Raw genomic sequence first — 21136 nt, 5'->3', positions numbered from 1 at the left:
CCTGAGTTTTGTTGGTTATGGTAGGTTTTACCTTGCAGTTTTCTTGTGTTGCACAAACACACTGAAATACGAGCACCTTCTTGACAATAATTTCAACTTTCAGGTCACTTCCATTGTTTCGGCCTACTCCTGTATGAAGCAATGAGAACAGATCTTTATTAGTTCTTAAGAATCTACATGCAAAATATCAATAGTTTCAGGTTTGAAAACTTTAAAAATGTATATAAATATTACATTTGGAGATTTTAATGACTGATTTACAAAGACGCAGGGTGAATTGTCAAGAGAAAATCTGAAACATTGAAGCTGGAGCCTGGATTGACCATGGATACTGCATATTCTGCATTTGACTTATTTCAACATCCAGACATGGACAGTTTAAACCTGTATAACAAGCACCACAACTACTTAAAGCCCAAGTAACCGATTTATTTCATGTGGATTGGTAGATCACCATAAAATGAACAAAAATGTTAAAACAGCCATTTAGCCATCAGTACAATCTATTAGAAAAGAGGAAGTATTGAGGGAATAATCTTGCAATTTTTATCCTACCATGTCTTGCATCGCTGCTCAATCCTTCTATTCGATAATCAGCTTCAGACATTGGATATCTTACTATATTTACTATGCTTCTCAACTATGAATATTTGAGTGTGCCACTTGAGGGAGTCTTCTATTACAGGAAACCACTGATTGTCTTTCTAGAGAGCGCGCAGCCCTATGGTCTTCTGGGACTATGGACACTTCACCTTTACACTACTAGATATGCTGCCTTTCAGAGAAGAAGTTTTTAAACTGACATGGCGAGAGAGAGACAAGAGATTTCATGACACTATTTTGATGATGATGATCATTATTATTATTATTAGTACTAGTGGAGACAGTTCCCTGTGGTGTCTTGGCCAATATTTATTTCCTAACCATCATTTTAAAAAAATCTGATCACCACTGTTTAACAGAAGCTGAAACGGTGTGTCAACTTCTTACACCACACAAAAAAAAAAGACTACATCTACAAAAATATTGAATGACTAACACACTAAACAAAGTAATACATAACACTATATAAAAATAGTTTAAATTTCAATTATGTGGATTTTAAATGCTTCAACACATGGCTCACAGCCAGAAACAATTTACAAATTACAAGATTTTTACCCAGGTTTGCAGAGCTAGACCAACTAGATGGAAGATTAGTAAGTGAAAAAAGTGCTTTGATAACACTGGTCACAGTGCTTCAAAAATGGATGACACTGTTGAAAGTTTAGTCACTTGATACATCGACATTGCAGCCAACTTGCACACTGCTATGAATAGCAGATGAGGTATATATCAGTTTAGTCTAACTGATGAGGAGAAAGTGAGGACTGCAGACGCTGGAGATCAGAAATGAAAAATGTGTTGCTGGAAAAGTGCAGCAGGTCAGGCAGCATCAAAGGAGAAGGAGAATCGACGTTTCAGGCATAAGCAACACATTTTTCAGCTCTAATCTAACTAATGGTCTGTTTGAGAGATTCATTTGAACAGAGGGTATTTGAAGTTTTCTCTTCTGTTGGTAAAGAGACTGTACAACAAGAAAACCTTACATTTATTGAAATGGAAAATCATTCTCTCAATGCCAAATTGAGGAAATAGCACTAGCTGTATTCAAGTTCTGGATCGTGACTTGAATGATTAAACTTTTAATTCTAGCAAGAATATTCCCACATATTCAAACAAACATTCAACTGAGAATATTTACTAGATTAAAAAAAAGAGGAAAAACACCCAAATAAGTTCAAACTATTGGAGAAGCTAATTTAGGGAATGGAAAAAGTTTCCACAGAGTTGAAAGATTAGAAAAATTTTAAAATGTTGATTAAGCGGTGTATACTTAAAATCAAAAGTCACAATTTGCTTTGCACCTATGTTTATCTTGTAAATGTAATTGAGCACTTTACAGAAGAATAATGATGTGAGAAGAAATTGAACACATGCAGTTTTGTAGGTGAATGTGGCAGCCATTTTGCACATGATCCCTCAAAGTTATGTACCAATCACATTACTAAATCCATACTAAGAGTTGTGCATTCCCTAGTACAGTTTTCCATCTCATCTAACAGGAGAAAGTGAGCACTGCAAATGCTGGAGATCAGAGCTGAAAATGTGTTGCTGGAAAGGCGCAGCAGGTCAGGCAGCATCCAAGAAGAAGGAGAATCGACGTTTCGGGCATAAGCCCTTCTTCAGGAATGAGGAGAGTGTGCCAAGCAGGCTAAGAAAAAAAAAGGTAGGGAGGAGGGACTTGGGGGAGGGGTGTTGGAAATGAGATAGGTGGAAGGAGGTTAAGGTGAGGGTGATAGGCCGGGTTGGGGGCAGAGAGGTCAGGAAGGTGGAAGTGAGTTAGAGGGTTGGGATGGAGACAAGGTGGGGGGGGGGGGGGGGGGGGGGAGGTGAGTTCGTCCCTTGTGGTTGGAGAGTTCATAGGTGGAAGATGAGGTGCTCTTCCTCCAGCTGTCATGTTGCTATGGTCTGGCAATGGAGTCATCCAAGGACCTGCATGTCCTTGGTGGAATGGGAGGGGGAGTTAAAGTGTTGAGCCATGGGGTGGTTGGTCCAGGTATCCCAGAGGTGTTCGCTGAAACATTCTGCATATAGGCGGCCTGTCTCCCCAATGTAGAGGAGGCCACATCGTGTGCAGCAAATGCAGTAAGTGTGTGTGGAGGTGCAGGTGAATTTGTAGCAGATATGGAAGGATCCCTTGGTCTTGGAGGGAAGGTGTGGGTGCAAGTTTTGCATTTCTTGCGGTTGCAGGGGAAGGTGTTGGGAGTGTGGACCTGATGAGGGAGTCACAGAGGGAGTGGTCTTTCCAGAACGCTGATAGAGGGGAGGGAAATATATCCCTGGGTGATGGGGTCTGTTTGGAGGTGGCAGAAAGGACGACGGATGATACAATGTATATGGAGGTTGGTGGGGTGGTGGGTGAGGACCAGTGGGGTTCTGTCCTGGTGGCGATTGGAGGGGCGGGGCTCAAGGGTGGAGGAGCAGGAAGTGGATGAGATGCAGTGGAGCACATCAATCATGTCTGGGGGGAAATCGCGGTCTTTGAAGGAGGCCATCTGGGTTGGTCGATATTGGAACTGGTCCTCCTGGGAGCAGATGCAGCGGAGACGAAGGAATTGGGAATGTGGGATGGCGTTTTTACAGGGGGCAGGGTGGGAGGAGGTGTAGTCTAGGTATCTGTGGGAGTCGGTCGGTTTATAGTAAATGTCCGTGTTGATTCGGTCACCCGAGATAGAAATGGAGAGGTCTAGGAAGGGGAGGGAGGAGTCTGAGACGGTCCAGGTAAAATTTGGAGGTCGGGGTGGAAGGTGTTGGTAAAGTGGATGAACTGTTCAACCTCCTCGTGGGAGCACGAGGCAGCGCCGATACAGTCATCGATGTAGCGGAGGAAAAGGTGGGGGGTGGTGCCATTTTAGCTGCAGAAGGTGGACTGTTCCACATATCCGACGAAGAGGCAGGCATAGCTGGGGCCCATGTGGGTGCCCACGGCTACTCCTTTAGTTTGGAGGAAGTGGGAGGATTGGAAAGAGACGTTGTTCAGAGTGAGGACCAGTTCAGTCAGTCGAAGGAGGGTGTCAGTGGAAGGGTACTGGTTGGTACGGCAGGAAAGGAAGCAACGGAGGGCTTTGAGGCCTTCGTGATGGGGGATGGAGGTGTATAGGGACTGGATGTCTCATCTAACAGACAGCATCTCAAACCAGGCAGTACTCCATCTGCAGCTGGCACGAACAGTTTATACTTGTGCTTAGGATCAAAGCATTCCTGTTTTTATTGTTATAATGTAGATTCTAATCAAGAACGGTTCTAAATACAGAACTGAGACAATAGTTAGCACCTTGTGATTGACAATGTAAAAATTAAACTTTAAGATTTAATTGCAGAAGCGGTTGAAAGCTGTTTAAAATCGCTTCGCCATTGATAAATTTTTTTAAAAAATTTTTTATAAAAGTAACATTAATTCTTACATACTCCCTTTTAAATTTTTGCATTATTTGAATCTTTTCTGTAAAGGCGTTTAGATTAATCGTATCAACCATATCAGTTGGTAACACTTCTGCCTCAAACTTGTGGGCTCACTTTTGGCACTGAAAGACATGTCACACGCAAGCATAAAAATCTAGGCAACATCCTCCAGTACAATTCTGCACTGCCAGAATTACTATTTTTCGGTTGAAACTAATTTTCTCTCAAGTGAACATGGAAAATCCCTAGCATGATTTAAGAGCAGGTAATCTGGCCAATATTCACCCACACAACACTATCCAAATAGATTATCTACTCATCTTGCGGTCTAGTTTTTGGCTATCTAGAGTTCATGAATGATGTGACATAAAACACAACTTTGTGCAACCTTTACTAGGGAATTGATGTGAGACAGCTCAAGTTGAAAGCCAAGGGGACAATTAATATTTGGATTTTCAAATTCAAATTCATCACTGTACACAAGGCAAAATTGGAATTAAGTGCTCGGATAAAACATTTCAATAAAATTTCTAAGCTATACACAAGAGTTGACAATTTAGTTATATATAAATTTAGACATGGATATCTGATAATTGCTTCAGAACTCCAACCATAGATGATTAAATAGCAACATTGCTTAAGACTATATGCACAAGTCCTACATCCCTATCTTGGGAGCATTAACCAAACCAGAAAGTATTGTATTAAAAACAGCTTACCATGAATGGAATAGATTCGAATGCTTTTCATTTTTAACTTCTTCTGCGGTGGAGTTTGCCGTTTGTACTCATTTTTCATAACTTCATAATAGCCAACATATCTGCTCTGTAAGGTAAGGAAAAGAAACGTTTAACACTACACTTCCAGACAAGCTTGCAATTCATCTGAAGCTAGTTTAAAGTCCACAGAAAAAATGACAGTGTGCCATAATATGCTACCATTTTTCATGAAGACTGTTCAATAATAAAACCACTGCACAATTTAAGTAGAGAGAAATTTCAGTGACTTAGTATAGCTGTATCCAAATTTGGTTAGAGCACTCTATGTTTCAATCTCCATACTGCATGGGAAGACTCATGCAATGATGGTCCACAACTTGATAAGCAATTAAAAATTATGGGATGGTTGGTATACAACAATTGAACTACATGTAAAATTCCAGATATTTAGCAAGTAGTAATATCCAATGTACAAGACAGGGTGTGTCATATAAATAACTAGATAGTTATCATCATTACCTGGGATGGAGTTTCGACTCCTTGAAATTTTGAACTGACACTTGTGTCAGTTCTCCTTTCTCCAAAGTAGTCTAAGCTTTCCTATCAAAAAAGAATCACATTACAAGATTACAGTTAATACATATAGATCTCATCTTTATTATCCATATTGCGATCTATACAAGATCTATACAAGTAGATTAAATGACAAATACAAAATGTCTTAACCAAAAGGAAGAGTTTACCTTTGCATTCTCAAATTGGTCACTGTCAATCAGCCAGGTACAGACCATTGTTCCAGTTCTGCCTAAAAAACAGGCAAATTCAAAGTTCAAAGCTTATACATCCAATAAAAATTGAGAAAAATAAAGAGGCACCCTTTTTAAAAAACTTTAATCCCAACTGTAGATTTAAAAAGGAATGTCCTGATGGATAAACCTGTGGTTGTGATCCAGAACACCAGTTAGTGCAACTAAGAAAATTGGAATAGACCTGCACAGAGTTTGTGAACAGATCAGCTCCTTTTAAATACAAAAGGATCCTATAATCATACATTAATTGACTGCTTTTCCTTCCTTCCATCATGTAATTTGCAAATGTGACCAACATGGTGCTTTTTTTTGGTCATGACTTCCCCAAATTGCCAATGACTAATTGTGAAGAATGGGATCAATTTTACAATCTGAGGCAGGGTGCCAGATTGGGGGTGGTGGGGTGGGTTTGCAGAGTGTCCTCAGAATGCAGGCATAAGGACAGGGCAAATCCAATTCTTTAATGCAGAATAAAGCACACTTCCTTGTTAGGTTTACAGAATTACAACAATCTTACTCCACATCAAATAACTGCTATATTTAGGTCCCTTACCTGGGGAGTACTCAAATATGAAAGTTAGCATTGAGACAAAGACCCCAGTTCTGTTGTTAAGGTTGTATTCTCATGTACTTAGACTAAGACTTTTTTTTAAAAAAAGCTAAATTTGGTACTCAAATAACTGTATATTCCTATGGAGGAGTTATTTATTAAAAATCTATGGTTCAGAAGAATGCAGGGGAAATACAAACCTATAAAATTTGAACAGGACTGGACAGGATAGAAGAAGATGTTCCTGATGACTGGAGAGTCCAGAACCAGGAGTCACAGTTTAAAGGATACAGCATATAGGACTGACAGGAGAAATTTCTTCACCTGGAGAGACAATTGGGAGTCTGGAATTCTCGACCATGGAGTGATTGAGGCCAAACCATGGAATGTTTGGCAAGGAAGAGTTAGATATAGTTTCTGGGGCTAAAGGGTTCAAAAGGTTAAGTGAAGAAAACAGGAAACTGAATTGGATGATTAGCAATGATTTTACTTAATGGTTGAGCAGAAGGGACTAAATGTCTGCTCTTCATCTTAGTTTCGAGGTTAACCCTTGAACTACACAAACACTCCCTACCTTCCAACTTTCATCTACTTTGCCCATTAGGGTGGCACAGTGGCTCAGTGATTAGCACTGCTGCCTCAACACCAGGGTCGATTGCAGCCTCTGGCAACCATGTGGGGAGTTTGCACATTCTCCCTGTGTCTGCGTGGGTTTCCTCCGGGTTCTCTGGTTTCCTCCCACAGTCAAAGATGTGCAGGTCAGGTGAATTGCCCAGAGTGTTAGGTGCATTAGTCAGAGGGAAATGGGTCTGGGTGGGTTACTCTTCGGAGGGTTGGTGTGAACTTGTTGGGCAGAAGGGCCTGTTTCCACGCTGTAGGGAATCTATTCTAATCTTGCCCATCTTTGTCACTGAAATAATTCCCCTGTTGTCGTTTTTCAGGATTTTCCAATAGCCAATACAGCATTGAGAATGTTTGTTAATTTGGTTTTAGACAAATGGTTTTGGGAAAATATCTTCAGTTCAAGGGGGTGACTATTTTATAGCAAGATTCTTTGTAGTCTCCAAACAGTCAAGCTCTCCAGAAAAATAAACTGATTATGGAATAAAAGAAAAAGAACATGAAAAAGTGTCACCCAAAAACAAATTGTTACTTCTGCAGTGAGACCAAGAGCTAAAGTTGCTGTGAAAAGCAACAAAAATCAGAGCAGCAAGTTTAGATCAAATAACTCCACAAGTTGTCTGAACTGTACAAAATGTTGCAATTTGCAACATAACATTGCCTCAAATTTAGATCTAATTTCTGATCCTCTTGGATAGCAAAACAAGCAAAAACCTATTGAACATCATGAGTTGCTGATGTTCCATGTGAAAATAGAAAATGGACTTTGGACATTATTCCATAGTGTTTCACAAACCAAGATTAGAAAAATGTTTTAAAGTAGTATCAAAAGACAAACTTTGAAGACCAACTAGGATTTGGTCAGATAATAACTCATTTCTCACTGATTCATGTTCTCTTCCCACCATCACCCAATTATTTTACTCTGTAGAAAAATTCTATTGTAAGCTTCATTCTAGCTTTGATCCTTCAACAGTTAAAGTCAGTTTAGGAATTCAACATCCAAAAGGTCACTGAACTGTTGTGAACCAGAATTTCAATTGCACAGCATTTAAAAGAGGGCATTGATAAATCATTAATGCATAACCAGTACATATTTTGCCTTATTGTGTACTGTTTAACTATGTGCTAATACTACTACACTGTGTTGGATTGTCTTTTTGGAAATTTACACCAAGTCTAATTGAAAGCACTTTGGATATCCAGAAGGCAATGAAAAGGTAGCTGATTAATTCAACTACTTCCCATTTCCATTATGTGTACTTAGTGACAAGATGCACAATTGTAAAATCACTGAAATCCATTAGTTTCCCAGCACTCCTCATCTGTAACATAAATGCAACTGTGCAGGTATCTTTAGGCAAAACACTTATTTTCAAGATAAATAATCCCATCTATTCTGCTGCAGGGTGCTCAGGGTTTATTTGCAATAGTGAAGGATGCATATGTCCAAGGAATGTTGTCTTAGAATGTTATAAAATTATACAGTGATTTGTTCTTGTTCTGCAATATCAAGGAGGTATTAAAAATATTAATTTTAACTGATCAATGAGGATTATTTCCCCACAAAAAGTAACCATCTACATTTAAAAAAGGTTATGAGTGAGCAGGAAAGTGGTGCTGATATTAGATCATGGCTGATCTCTCAGCAAGTGGTGGCTTGAGGGGCTGAATTACCTACTCCAAGTTCTAATGTTATTATCCAGTAGTGTGTGTCAGTGATGCTCAAGACCAAATGGAACTAGAGAAGGGTTGGTGTTGTGAATTAAAAAGAAAAAAAAGGAAAAGTAGGCAAGAACTTCACTAGACTTATAAAATATGACAGTCTCTCAACCTCTAGACCAGGAGTCCCTAGGTATATATCCTACCTGTAGAGGTAGATAATATCTATGTAGGTTGATTAAAACTATCCAGAATAATTAGGAAATGACCAGTGTTGAAGTTGAGACAACAGTTGGAATAAAACTGGGAAGTATATGCCTGGATAACTCTAACCAACCTTTAATCTCTGGTATTTGAACATCCAGTATGTAGGAGAATTGCCACTAAATTCTAGTTCATAACTTGCCCAAGCTTTTTTAGATCTCCCCCCCCCCCCCCCCCACATCAATATTCTTTTACAAAAACTATCAATCTTGACAATTGCTTCCCTTTCTTTGCCACCCAAACCTGGTTTGGCACTCTACTACTCAATACAATGCTAGCGATATAAGTCATGCACACTTCATGTAGACTAAGACAATTTCCCCCCTCCTACACTCCAAAAACCAAATTCAGTTGGTCATTGTTAGCTTCCCTCTCCTCAGCCTCAAGGCTATTAGAAAAGAGCGCTCACACTTATACCATACCTTTCCGATCTCAGTCATCCCCTGAGAATCAGTTTTCTAGTACAAAGATGGCCTTCAGCTGATTAATGACAGGCACAGACAAACAGTGATTCCAATCTCTTTTTCCCTGTAGCCTTGTATACTGGGGCATTTCAAATGCTCACTTGAATTGTTCTTAAAATATATAGGTCTTGAGGGTGCCTACATCTGTCACCCTTTCAGGGAGTGATTTCCAGATAATCTTCAACCAGAGGGTGGTGGATGTTTTCCCTCAAATCCCCTCAACCTCCAGCTTCTCAACAAAACAGACTCCTGGTTATGGACCCTTCTACGAAAGCGCAAATGTTTCTCCCCATGTATCACACCTATGTCTCCTTATAACATCACATACTTTGATCAGATTGTTCCCCCCTCAGCCTGAGAAGGAAAGCAACCCCAGCCGATCTAGTCTTTCATCAGCTGAATCTTTCCAGCCCAGGCAACATTCTGGTTGAATCACTTCTGCACCAACTCTATTGCAATCACATCCAACTAGAACCACACTAAATGTTCATTGCATCACTGCTGGAATAATGTACAGCTCTATCATAATCTCCTTGCTCTTTTATGCAATGCCTTAAGAAATTTGCTATATTAAGCACATTTAACTGTCCTGCTGCCTTCAAGGATCAATGGACCCATACTCCAATGTCTGATTCTTCTGTACTTCTTCAGGTCTACCATTCAAATGTGTATTCTCTTGCCTTATAAAGTTCTCCCTAAGTACACCACCTCACTTTTCAGGTGGAGATTTTATTGTCACTGCTCAGTCCATCTACATGCAAGTCTAAGCCTTCCCTCATCACTACTTACCACACCAATTTGCAATTCATCTGAGAACTTACTGATTAATGATCTAGATCTGATGGAGAGAGGTATAATGAACACAAACAGCAGTTGACCCCACACCAAAAGCTGTGGGACAACAGACAGGCTGCCAGTTACAAAACCACCCTTCAACTATCTCCCTCTGCTTCCTGCCATGAAGCCAATTTGCTAAATTTCCCAAGATTTCAGACTCTTAACCAGTCTAAATTATGCTACAAGATTAGATTACAGTGTGGAAACAGGCCCTTTGGCCCAACAAGTCCACAGCGACCCTCCGAAGAGCAACCCACCCAGACTCATTTATCTCTTCACCTAACACTACGGGTAGTTTAGCACAGCCAATTCACCTAACCGGCCCATCTTTGGACTGTGGGAGGAAACCCACACAGACACAGGGAGAATGGCAACTGTCTGTATGGAGTTTGCACAGAGATGGGAATTGAACCCAGGTCTCTGGTGTTGTGAGGCAGCAGTGCTAACCACTGTGCCACCATACTGTCCCCGTTGTCAAAAGCCTTACTGAAGGCCATGTAGACCACACCAACGGCACTAACCCTCATCTACACAGTCATCCAACTCCTGGAAAAGTTCAAATCAAAGTTGTTAAACATGATCTCCCCTTGCCAAAGCCATGCTAACTATCCTTGATTAATTCTTGCCTCCAAGTGAAGATTAATTCTGTCTTGATCTTTTTTCCCCCAACTTCTTATATTACTTACTGACCTGTAGTTTTTGATTTATCCTTAATTGCCTTCTTGTATAACACCATATTGAGAGAGTGAGAGTGAGAGAGGAGAGTCTGAGATAAATGTCAGCATTGTCAGTCTGCAGCAAACAATTTGCTAATCCTGCCTCAGTCGTAGCCAGAATCATCTCAATTTGGAACACAATTTAAAAAGGAGTATGTATAGGATACAGAGTTCCAATCCACACTTATTGGCAACTATTGACAGTCAGCCAGGATCATAAAGGATTGCCCATTTTCTGAACACAAATCTAGTAGTTTTTCATGAAAAAGAAAGTTTGGATGCTGGACAAATTGAAATTTTAAACAGATTATGAATATTCAAATTTGGTTTAAAAAGTATACAAATCAAACATGGATAAGGAGGGGGTTAGCATGCAGATCAATGTTTTATTTGAACAACTGATCAAACTCAAGGGGCGAAATTGAGGAATGCAGATGCTGGAGACCGAAACATCGATTTTCCTGCTCCTCAGATGTTGCCTGACCTGTGTTTTTCCAGCACCACTAATCTAGACTCAAGGGGCTGAATGGCCTGTTATGTATCAAGATGAAGCAAATCTAAAGCAAACTACTGGAACAAGGTTTTCAGTGAGGGTACAAAAACTTCACATGCTGTGTTCCTTCCCCTATCCAGATAGGAAAGAACATTCTGCAGAATCCATAGTAAAACTCAGTATCTCTTACCTTTACCACCTTTGCAATGAATTGCTATAACATTCTTCTCATCAGCTGCCATCCAATCCCGAACATTAGCTGTAAACTTCAGCATGTCCCTAAAAACCATGATAATTTGAAATGTCATACTGGAAAGCAATTTTATTTCTAAGACGTGGAAATAGGAGATTGAATGAAGTGTTCACCATTAAAAAGGTGACCAGAAAAACTTACTCTAGAGCAGGCACATTGTGGTCATCAATGAAGACTCTTTCCACTCTGTAATGAAAGAATCTGGGATTGTAGCCTTTTTCACCTACCATAGAAATATGTGTTAGAATCAGATATTGAGAAGATTGTAAAAGAATTGGTGTCTGCCTCCTGCTATTATGTGACCAATTTTCTATTTTCACTTATTAGCCCAGCCACTGAAACCATCCAATGAATAATTATGGCCCATCCAATAATGCCCATCAGGCAGTTAAGAGCCAATTATATTGTTGTGGAAATTGAGACACATGTAGGCTAGACTAGGCTAAGACCAAAGATTTCCTTCACTTAAAAAAAAAGGGCATTAGTGACCCCCAAATGGGCTTTTGACAAATCAAACAAAGTTTCATGATCTCCATGAAGCTCCTTTTAATTCTTTTTTAAAAAACATGGTGGTGTTCTAATTTCACAACCTGTCATGGTGAGAAATTATACGAGTGACCTCAAAACACTAGCTTCAGCTTCTAGATTACTAGTCTAGAGACATCACCACCAGATCTTGAAACCAAGTTTGTAGAAATCACCTGTAAATTTAATTGTCCTTCAATACTTGCTTCACTTTAATGCAACTAACATTAATTGGAGTTTTGCTACCCCTCCCAATCACATCAAGAATAACTTTTTCTTGACTCGCAGGGGAAAAAAAAGGGATTGGTTATTCAAAAGACAGACTTATAATGCATTATTCCAACCAGACATTTTGGCAGAAAAGACCAGAAGAGCAACACAGACTTAAACTGGCAGTTTTAAAGTCCAAGCCAGATCAGAGATATATGGGCATTTACTTGCCCAGGTGGTGGGTCTGAGATGGTAGATAGCAAAGCATTTGGGATCTTGGGCTTTCACCAGGTACAAAAGCAGGAAAGTTATGTTGAACTCCGAAAGCTGGTCTAATTTAGGAAACTTCTAGAATTTTCTAGAACACTTTAGGAAATGGTGGGAGGTTTCTTGAGAGAGAGTCAGAGGAGATTTAGGAGATTTACCACAATTATATCCACAATAGAAAGTTTTAGCTAGATCATTTTGAAGTTATGCTGTTCCTCATTTGAATGAAAATGGAGTGAGGGTGATTGGAAGTACTCAATATTACGACAGTTTTTAAAAAAAAGTAGCCAAAGACAGTCTTCCTATTAACAGAGATTATACAAGGACTAACAGAGACACAGATAAGGCTGGAGCAAGAGGTGCAGCAAGGATACTAGAACTACTGCCTTTGGTGTAGCAAAAGTAATCTGGGGAACTGCCTACAAAAAGTGTGGAAATGGAGTCAAAAGATTTCATAAGGAAATTGCTGTTCCTTCATGCTCACTGGATCAAGTCAATTCCCTCCCCAAGGGCATTGTGGGTCAACCTACACCACATGGACTGCAGCAGTTTGAGGCAGCAGCTCACCACTGCTTTGAAGGGAAACTCTGGACAGGCAATAAAATGCTGATGTTGCCAACGAGGTCCAGCTCCCAAACTCAATTAAAAAAAAAACTTGGAGGGCTAGGGGAAAATGAGACAGGCTGTTTTGCTCTATAATAACCTAGCATGGACTCCTGTGCTATAAAGTTTAACTCATTTTGATCAGGTTTTAGGAGCTATAAAAGAAAATTAGGCAGAATATTGCCATCACTCAAGTGACCGTGGCATGAGACAAGAAAACACTCGAAATATCAGGAATTACAGGCTTGAATCATAAAAAGGCAACTGTGTGAACACAAGTTTGTCACATTAGTCGTGTAAATATCAAAGATTATGAATTATAATTCATAAACCACATCAAGTTAAATGAACTGAAATTCAATGAATTGACCAATTCTATTGCAAGTTCAGTCATGCAGCATTGCAACAAGGCCAATTCTATTGCAAGTTATCTTAACGATGCATCTTCATATTAAACTGAGCTAAATTTTAAAAGTAGACTTCAGTCACTGTTCTCTGAAGAGATTACCATTAGAATTATTTGCAATTTTTTTGTAACAGCTTTATAGTATCTGTAACAGTCAGCTCATTAAAATTAATATCTCCTTGAAAAAGGACTAGTATTAGCAACAGTTACATTTCTAAAGGCAACTGCAGGGGCAAGATGGTGGTACAGTAGCAATGTCCTGATAGTAACATTTAGGTACCAAAGCTAATGCTCTTGCAACAGATTTAAATCGCTCCACACCAATTTGGTGGAAATTCAAATTTAAAGCTAGTCTCCGTTATGGTAACCACAATAACAGATTGTTGCAAAAACCCACTTGGTTCACTAAATGTCCTTGAGGAACTCTGGTATTCTTACCCTACATTTGACTCCAGACCCACAGGAGTGGGTGTGAAATACTCTTTACTAACTCCTGAAATAGCAAAGCAAGCAACTCCATTCAAGAACAATTATGGATGGACAACAAATACTGACTTTTCTGGAGAGGAGTGTCTCCAGCAAAAAAAGCTTGACTAGAAAAGAGTGAACAAAGTACTAAATGTAATGGCAAACCCATCAGGAGCCACACTGAGAAGAAACATGTAACAAGTTTTCAATTTACAGGACACTTGGTTCAGTCCAATTTGGAACACTTCAGTTGTTGGAATTGATGTGCCTCCTGTAGAATCTGCATTGCCACTATTCTATCCAAGATAGGTCAGTCCATAAAATATCCCTTAGGTATCATGCAAATTAATCGGACAAAATATTTGGAAAGTTGTGAATCCGTGAGTTGATTTAGTCGGTTTCCACAAGGATTTAGAACGGTTCATGTTGCAATTCTTTATATCTGATGTGGAGGCATGGTTAACATTCAGACTGGGCTGAAAGATCTAACAGCATGGTATGTTCGGTTTTTCAAAAGGAGGCCAGGCTAGGAAGCACAAGCAAAGACTGGTGCAAAGTATTAAAAAACAAAAATTCTGTGGTACACTATTCCAATTCACAGAATCCATAAGTGTATACACTGGAGTAGAGCTCCACTTAAAATGCATTTTTGCTCAATATGCAACTATATAGACAAGATGGCGATGCAGATGCAAATGCAAAAGCAAAAAAAAACGACAAAGGGGAGGAAAATGCTGTAAGAAAAAAAGGATAAGAAAATGTACTAGGACTACTTAAATATTCCACCATAAAATATCCAGGAGTGTTAGTGCAATTTTGTTTACTATGCGTTCTTATTTGTGATCAAACCACAAAGCTGATTACACTTAAAACACTTCATTTTGAAAACATTACAGCAGTTCAAAATTAACCCTCAACACAATGTACATCTCAGCAAACAGGTCATCTCACTGTTCCACTTGTTTAAAAATCAAATAAATAAAGATTGGCCAAAACCATATTTATTGGCTAATTGAGAGCATACTCTGAACCACTGCTTTCATGTGCTAATAATGATCAAATATTAATAGGCAAAATCCCCCCAGAATTACTAACATGTTGACAAAGAAATGCTCACATATTTAAAATCAGGACAAGGTGCAACTGGAGGGAAATTTGTAGGCAATGTTGACATAACATTATTGCTTGTCCTACTTGGTGACAGGTTGCAAGGTAGGAGGGTGCCAAAGTAAACTTAAATGAATTGCTAGGTTTCCTGTAAATTGTAGATACAAAGGTCACAACATGTCTATGGAGGATGGGTGGATTATTAACCCAATTGCACAGTTGACCAAATGAATTCCATGTCCTGGACAGTGTTGCTACAGTTATGAATGAGGATTCAGTCCCAGTCCTAAACAGAGTCTGGTCCATGGTGGATATGTTCTGAGCACCCGGCAAGAGATTCATTCATTTCATTGCATGCAGTTTTCCCTTTGCTCTTATCAGCAGTGTCCAAATGGTTGATCCAGTCCAATGAATGACCCCCTCAAAAAAAAATTGTCAGTGAAAGAGTTCAATGATGGTGCCTTTCAAGGTCAAAGGACAATGGTTGAGTTCCTGCTTGAAGATGTTGGTCACTTAGCGCTTCTGTGGAGTGAATATTACCGGTCACTTTCAAGTCCTGCAGTAGGCCAAGAACTGTTATTAATAGATCCAAGCACTGGAATAATCAACCAGTTCCACTAATTTTGAGGGATGAAGCAGTTGAAAATGGTCAGACCAATGAGTTTCTGCTTTAGCTTCCAACAACCACAAACATTTGAGTCAGTTGTGGCTCCAGCCATTAGAGGCTATATCCATTAACTATATTGGTCTTAACATGTGCTTGAGTTATTTGGTGCTGCACTTGGACAATTACTATATTGAGGACAAAGCTACTTGTTTCGCCATCTTTTGGCAAGCAGCTGTCCCGTCTAAGTCAGGTTCTGTAGGACATGGTGGTTGAGTAGACCTGGTGAAATTGTAGTCAGCATCATGGGCAGGTTATTGAAGATCAGTGACTGCCACTTCCTTGGTTTTCTCAAAATCAGTAGCGATCAAGAGACTTACACTTCCTTTATTTTTGGAAAGGTCATCACACCACAAGTGCAAGATATGATGGATTCAAATAAATGGGTTACAGATGGGAATGAGCGATTTGCACTGCAAATGAGTGACTTGGACATTTGTTGCCAAGTTTGAAGGCCCAGCAGCTACATAAAAAGGTGGCAAGAGAGGCAACATGCATGAAAGAGGGACAGGGATGAAGCAATCTACACTATTAAAATTGATCATGTAAAATTTTATGTTGTAGCAAATTGCCAAACCCAGCAAATGAATGCTGCAATAGAACAATCTTCCTTCCCAGTCCAAAAAGACTTTGACAGTGTATTGTTCACAATTGCCTTAGGTTCCAGAGCTAGGCTTTCCCGCCCACACCCAGAATCATCCAAATTAAAAGCGATTGTCAGGGGAACATTTTGTTCTTTGCCAAATAAATGGAAATTAGGAGTAGGCCCTTCAATAAATGATCATGGTCATTCCTCTATTAAATACTTTTTCTCCACGCCACTTGATTCCTTTAGTATATTTTATATGTTTTTTAAAAAAAAAAAGAGGGTGTTTTGTTCTGCAGTGAAAAGAATCAAAAAAGATCTTTTCACAATTATTTTGTGGCTCAACTATCCTAAGACAGCTTAGAAGTAACAAGCCAGTAACTACTTGACAAAACAAAACAAAGACTTTGATCAATGTTTAATAGAAAATGCCATTTCTTTTGACAGGTCAAAGTGCATTAATTATGGAACATTTTGGATTAAAAGACTCACAATGACCCATTAAATTACCATCTCAAATATTAGTCCCTAGTTTGGCAGCATATAGCCTAACCTTAACCAGTTTGCTGATATTGTGCTGCAAAAACATGTTTACTTCAAAACAAAAAACTCTGCCTTCATCAAATCAATTTTCCTCATTTAGAGTTTGCAGATGCAAAATATTCTACATAATTCAATATTTTCCTCTAAATACAACCACTCCAATTTTTTAAAAAAAAACATCTAAAAAAAGACATACTTACTGCATAGATTATAGACTTTATAGTGATCCTTGTGCTTGGTGTCAAAAAATCTTGCAACCTCCTGTGAACACATTTTACATTAATTTTTTTAAAAATTAAAAGTCTACTCTAACAGTAACAGATTGGCAACAATATCGCATCTACATAGATGAAACTAATACTATACAGTATCAAGAGTCAGTTTTGTAAGAGGAAGTGTCAAAATAGCTGATTTTATTTTGGTGCTCTGCATTCTGAAGCCTGCTTAATTTAAAGCCTACAACTTTAATAGCCAATGGTGTAAAGTGGAACATCGTGATTCTATCTATTTGGGTGAAAAGGATTTTCTCCTGCCTGCATGGTGTACAGAATTCACATTCCAGTCTTAGAACAAGGCTGGACAGAATCAGAATCACCTCATTATGGAGGCTCGCCCAACGTGTTTGGTGACTTACAATACAACAGTAAGGGATGGGCAACTAGTACCCTTAGCCAGCAACACCCATATCTCAGTGAACAAACTGAAGAAATCATTGACCACTACTATACACAGATTTGCATATATTCTAGCACTCTTTGGGGGGTGGGGGAAAAGAGGGAGATAAATGGCAAAAATGGTTAGTCGTCATCCCGATCAAAAGATGAATAGTTTCCTCAGTTCAGTTTTAGTCAGAAGTTCCAGCAGTCCCATCCCTTGCTTCCATATTAACCTGAACACAGGAAGAACTCTTCACCTTTCAAAGATGCGAAATGGTACGGTAAGAATACTTTACAGTCAGATGTACAGCACAGAAACAGACCCTTCAGTCCAACTCATCCATTCTGACCAGATACTCCAATCAAATCTAGTCCCACCTGCCAGCACCCAGCCATATCCCTCCAAACTCTTCCTATTCATATACTCATCCAAATGCCTTTTAAAATGTGGCAATTGTACCAGCCTCCACCACTTCCTCTGGCAGCCTATTCCACACACTCCCTACCCTCTGAAAAAGTTGCCCCTTAGGTCTCATATCTTTTCCCCCTCACTATGCCCTCTAGTTCTGGACTCCCCACCCCATTAAGATTTGCTTTCCCAAAAATCTAGTACCTCACATCTAAATTAAACTCCATGTGCCACTTCAACCCATTGACCCATCTGATCAAGATCTCATTATACTCTGAGGTGACCTTCTTTGCTGTCCACTACACCTCCAATTTTGGTGTCATCTGCAAACTTACTAACTGTACCTCTTAAGCTCGCATCCAAAATCATTTATGTAAATGACAAAAAGTAGTGGACCTTTTGAACAGTGATAAGTAGTACTCACTTGCAAGTTGTCAGGCTTTCATTTACCTTTTTAAAAAAATAGATATTAAAAAAGGGAAATCAAAAGTAACTCAGGGTATGTGTTCTCTTGAGGTGCACTTTGCAAGTGTAAAAGTGGAACGCAAATAATTAGTCACTTTTTTTTTAAATCCATCAAGAAAAATGATCTTCAGTTACTTGCACAGATGGTAATGATTACTTGAAGTACTTCTGTTTTAACAATATCATCTAGTTTGGAGCTTCATCTGGTTTAAGCCAAGGATCAAAAAAACTTTGAGGAAGCACAACAGAACCACAAAAAAGGAGACAATATATTCTCTTTTTGATCAAGAAATGTTAAAGCAGAAACTAAAAAAAAGAAATTGACTGTCTACCCAATTCCAATCCCAAATACATGAATGACAAGAGGGAATCATCCACTGAACCAGGCTGAACAGAGAATAAATATCAGCTACAATCTAGGGGTAGTTCAAGATCAAAACAATTACTCATTAGAGGTCACCAAAAGTTGTGATTTAAACTGATCACACAATAGTGCAACTCAAACACATCCACAGATAAGCCAAGCTTGACTCTAAACCTGGTGAATGGCAGAAGTGGAAAAGAAAAAAAGTGACACATTGAGTATAATACTCTAACATCATAAACCCTTCCACAGACCCTCCTTACTGACAAAGGAGCAAAACTAAAATTGACAAATTCACCAATTAAGTATGTAGACTTTAAGTGTTCAAGCAGCATTGAACCTTGAAAAGGCATTTATAACAAAGCTGGATAGCTTTGGTACATCACTTCAACAAAAAAAAAACAAACACTGACCATTTACAAATTAGGGACTACCCAGGAACCCACACTTTTTTTAAAATCTACCTGCTAATGGTGCACAAAGATGCACATTTGTTGTTTGGAAGGCAAGCACAAAAAAAAGTATTTAAACATATTCTTGTGGCAAGAAAACGTCTGAACACTGGTACCCAATACTGATGAGTAATGGGTAAAAATGTACAAATTCTACACACAGATACAGAACAAAAAAGGGAGATAGAGTTTGTATGCAATTGCTGTAGTACATAGTTAAAAATGGTGCCAGTCTCTTCATCCAGGCAAAAAAAAAACTTTAGTTTAAAAATGACAACTTCTTTTATGAGAGGATGAACAAGGTACATGAATTGTAGATTTCAGGATTCTCTGAAGGGGGCTGAGTATTTCAGAAAATTCAGCCAAGATTCAGTTCAACTAACTGGATTTTTTAAAAAGTATTTTAAAAATGTTTGATTTCTTCATTAACTGTACAACACATGCACATCAGGTGTTATTACACTGCTGGATATGAATCACTAACACCAGTTACCCATCCTTCCCCTTTCTAAAATCGGTAGGGGGGTGGAATGCGAAGGGAAGGTGGTGAATTTATTAGTTTGTAAATAACCTAGCTAGAGAATCAGAATGCTGGGTTTACTTAGGATGTCAGGCAACAGAAACAGGAGTTAACATTTCAAGTCTATCAGATTTCAGTGTTCTGATCGCAGCATTTGCAACTTGCTCAGAACTTGGCTTTTGTAATAACACCTAACCACCAAAGCAGTTTAAGAATTAAAAAGAATCTGGAAAAGGCAAGTGCTCCTGTTGTATTTTTTTTATGTTGTGTGGGAATTAATAGGAGCAGAATTTGAACAATCAGCCTCAAACCTGCACCACTCAGTATGATCATAGGCTTATCCATTGTGGAATTCAAAATACATTTGCCACTAAGTCTCAACTGGTGGATGTGGGAACACTATCTGAAATTTGGATTTTGGATAGTAATGAGATGCACATTAATGACAGCAGCATTCTAGAATCATTGAATCCCTACCATGTGGAAACAGGCCATTCAGCCCATCGTGTCCAGACCTACCCTCTGAAGAGGGTCTCACTCAGAACAACCCAATAAACCTGCACTTTCCACCAAGCTTGTACATTCCCTGGATATTGTGGGCAGTTTAGAATGGCCAATCCACCTAACCTGCACATCTTTGGGCTGTGGGAGGAAACCAGAGCACCCGGAAGAAACCCAGACACAGGGGAATGTGAAAACTCCAGACAGAGAGTCACCAGAAGGTGGAATCCTGGAACTGAGGGGCAGCAGTGCTAACCACTGAGCCACCCCTATCCTTTAAATAAATGAATTCAACATATGTCACTGCTGCTACAACCAAGAGAAACACATGATAAAACACCCACAGAATTTAAAATTTACTTTTGCAAATTGTACAGCATGGACTATGAGGTCAAGATCTCAAGTTGCTGATGAAGGTATCCTTCATGAACTGCTGTCCTGGTAAGTTGTATAAAGGCTAGTTCAGCAATTAGCGCAGTACAGAGGAAGGAATGCCTCTACATGTATAAATGGGAAGGGAACTGCAGGAAATTGCTGCTAAGGTAGTCAGACACAGAGGGCAAAGGACTCAGAACACTGAGGAAGCAGTAAGCTTGATGACTTGCTGCAGGAAAAATTCTGCTATAGGGAATCCCAAAGAGACAACTTTGAACAGAATAGTAACAGTTCTCAAAGACTGGAGAAAGGCATGAATTTGAGGTGTAGGAGAAGAGGGAGGAGGAGGAGGAGGAGATGGACCAATCCACAGAGTGCCAAACCTCTACCAAGTTTTGCTTAAACATGTGGCTGGCCCAGTTAAGCTTTTCATCACCCAAAAGTCAGTGAATGTTTGGACAGTTTTGTCTTGGAGGTCAGTGTTGGTGGCTCAATTCACAATCATTTTGTACCGTGCATCGCCCAAGTCTTAACTTGTTCACATTGTTGTTGGTGCCTTTGATTGGATTGTCCTTTACTGGAAATTCAAAACAAAAAGCTAAAACATGAAAATGGGAAGCTC

General features: G+C 39.3%; 1 protein-coding gene across 3 annotated transcripts in view; it reads right to left on the bottom strand.

The window, feature by feature from the left end:
- Positions 1-21136, bottom strand: part of tpte (transmembrane phosphatase with tensin homology) — a 60837-nt gene that overhangs the window by 4083 nt on the left and 35618 nt on the right. For all 3 annotated transcript variants that reach the window (XM_072577144.1, XM_072577143.1, XM_072577145.1), the window contains 7 exons: positions 16973-17033; positions 11535-11616; positions 11331-11419; positions 5468-5529; positions 5244-5324; positions 4725-4830; positions 32-129 (listed from right to left, as the gene is read on the bottom strand). In XM_072577144.1, coding sequence (XP_072433245.1) covers positions 32-129; positions 4725-4830; positions 5244-5324; positions 5468-5529; positions 11331-11419; positions 11535-11616; positions 16973-17033 — 579 coding nt within the window. The remainder of the gene's footprint in view (positions 1-31; positions 130-4724; positions 4831-5243; positions 5325-5467; positions 5530-11330; positions 11420-11534; positions 11617-16972; positions 17034-21136) is intronic.

Source organism: Chiloscyllium punctatum, chromosome 9 (genome assembly GCF_047496795.1).
Source record: "Chiloscyllium punctatum isolate Juve2018m chromosome 9, sChiPun1.3, whole genome shotgun sequence".
Lineage (NCBI taxonomy): Eukaryota > Metazoa > Chordata > Chondrichthyes > Orectolobiformes > Hemiscylliidae > Chiloscyllium > Chiloscyllium punctatum.
The sequence above is the reverse complement of the archived record's forward strand: the minus strand, read 5'-3'. Positions and strand labels throughout refer to the sequence as shown.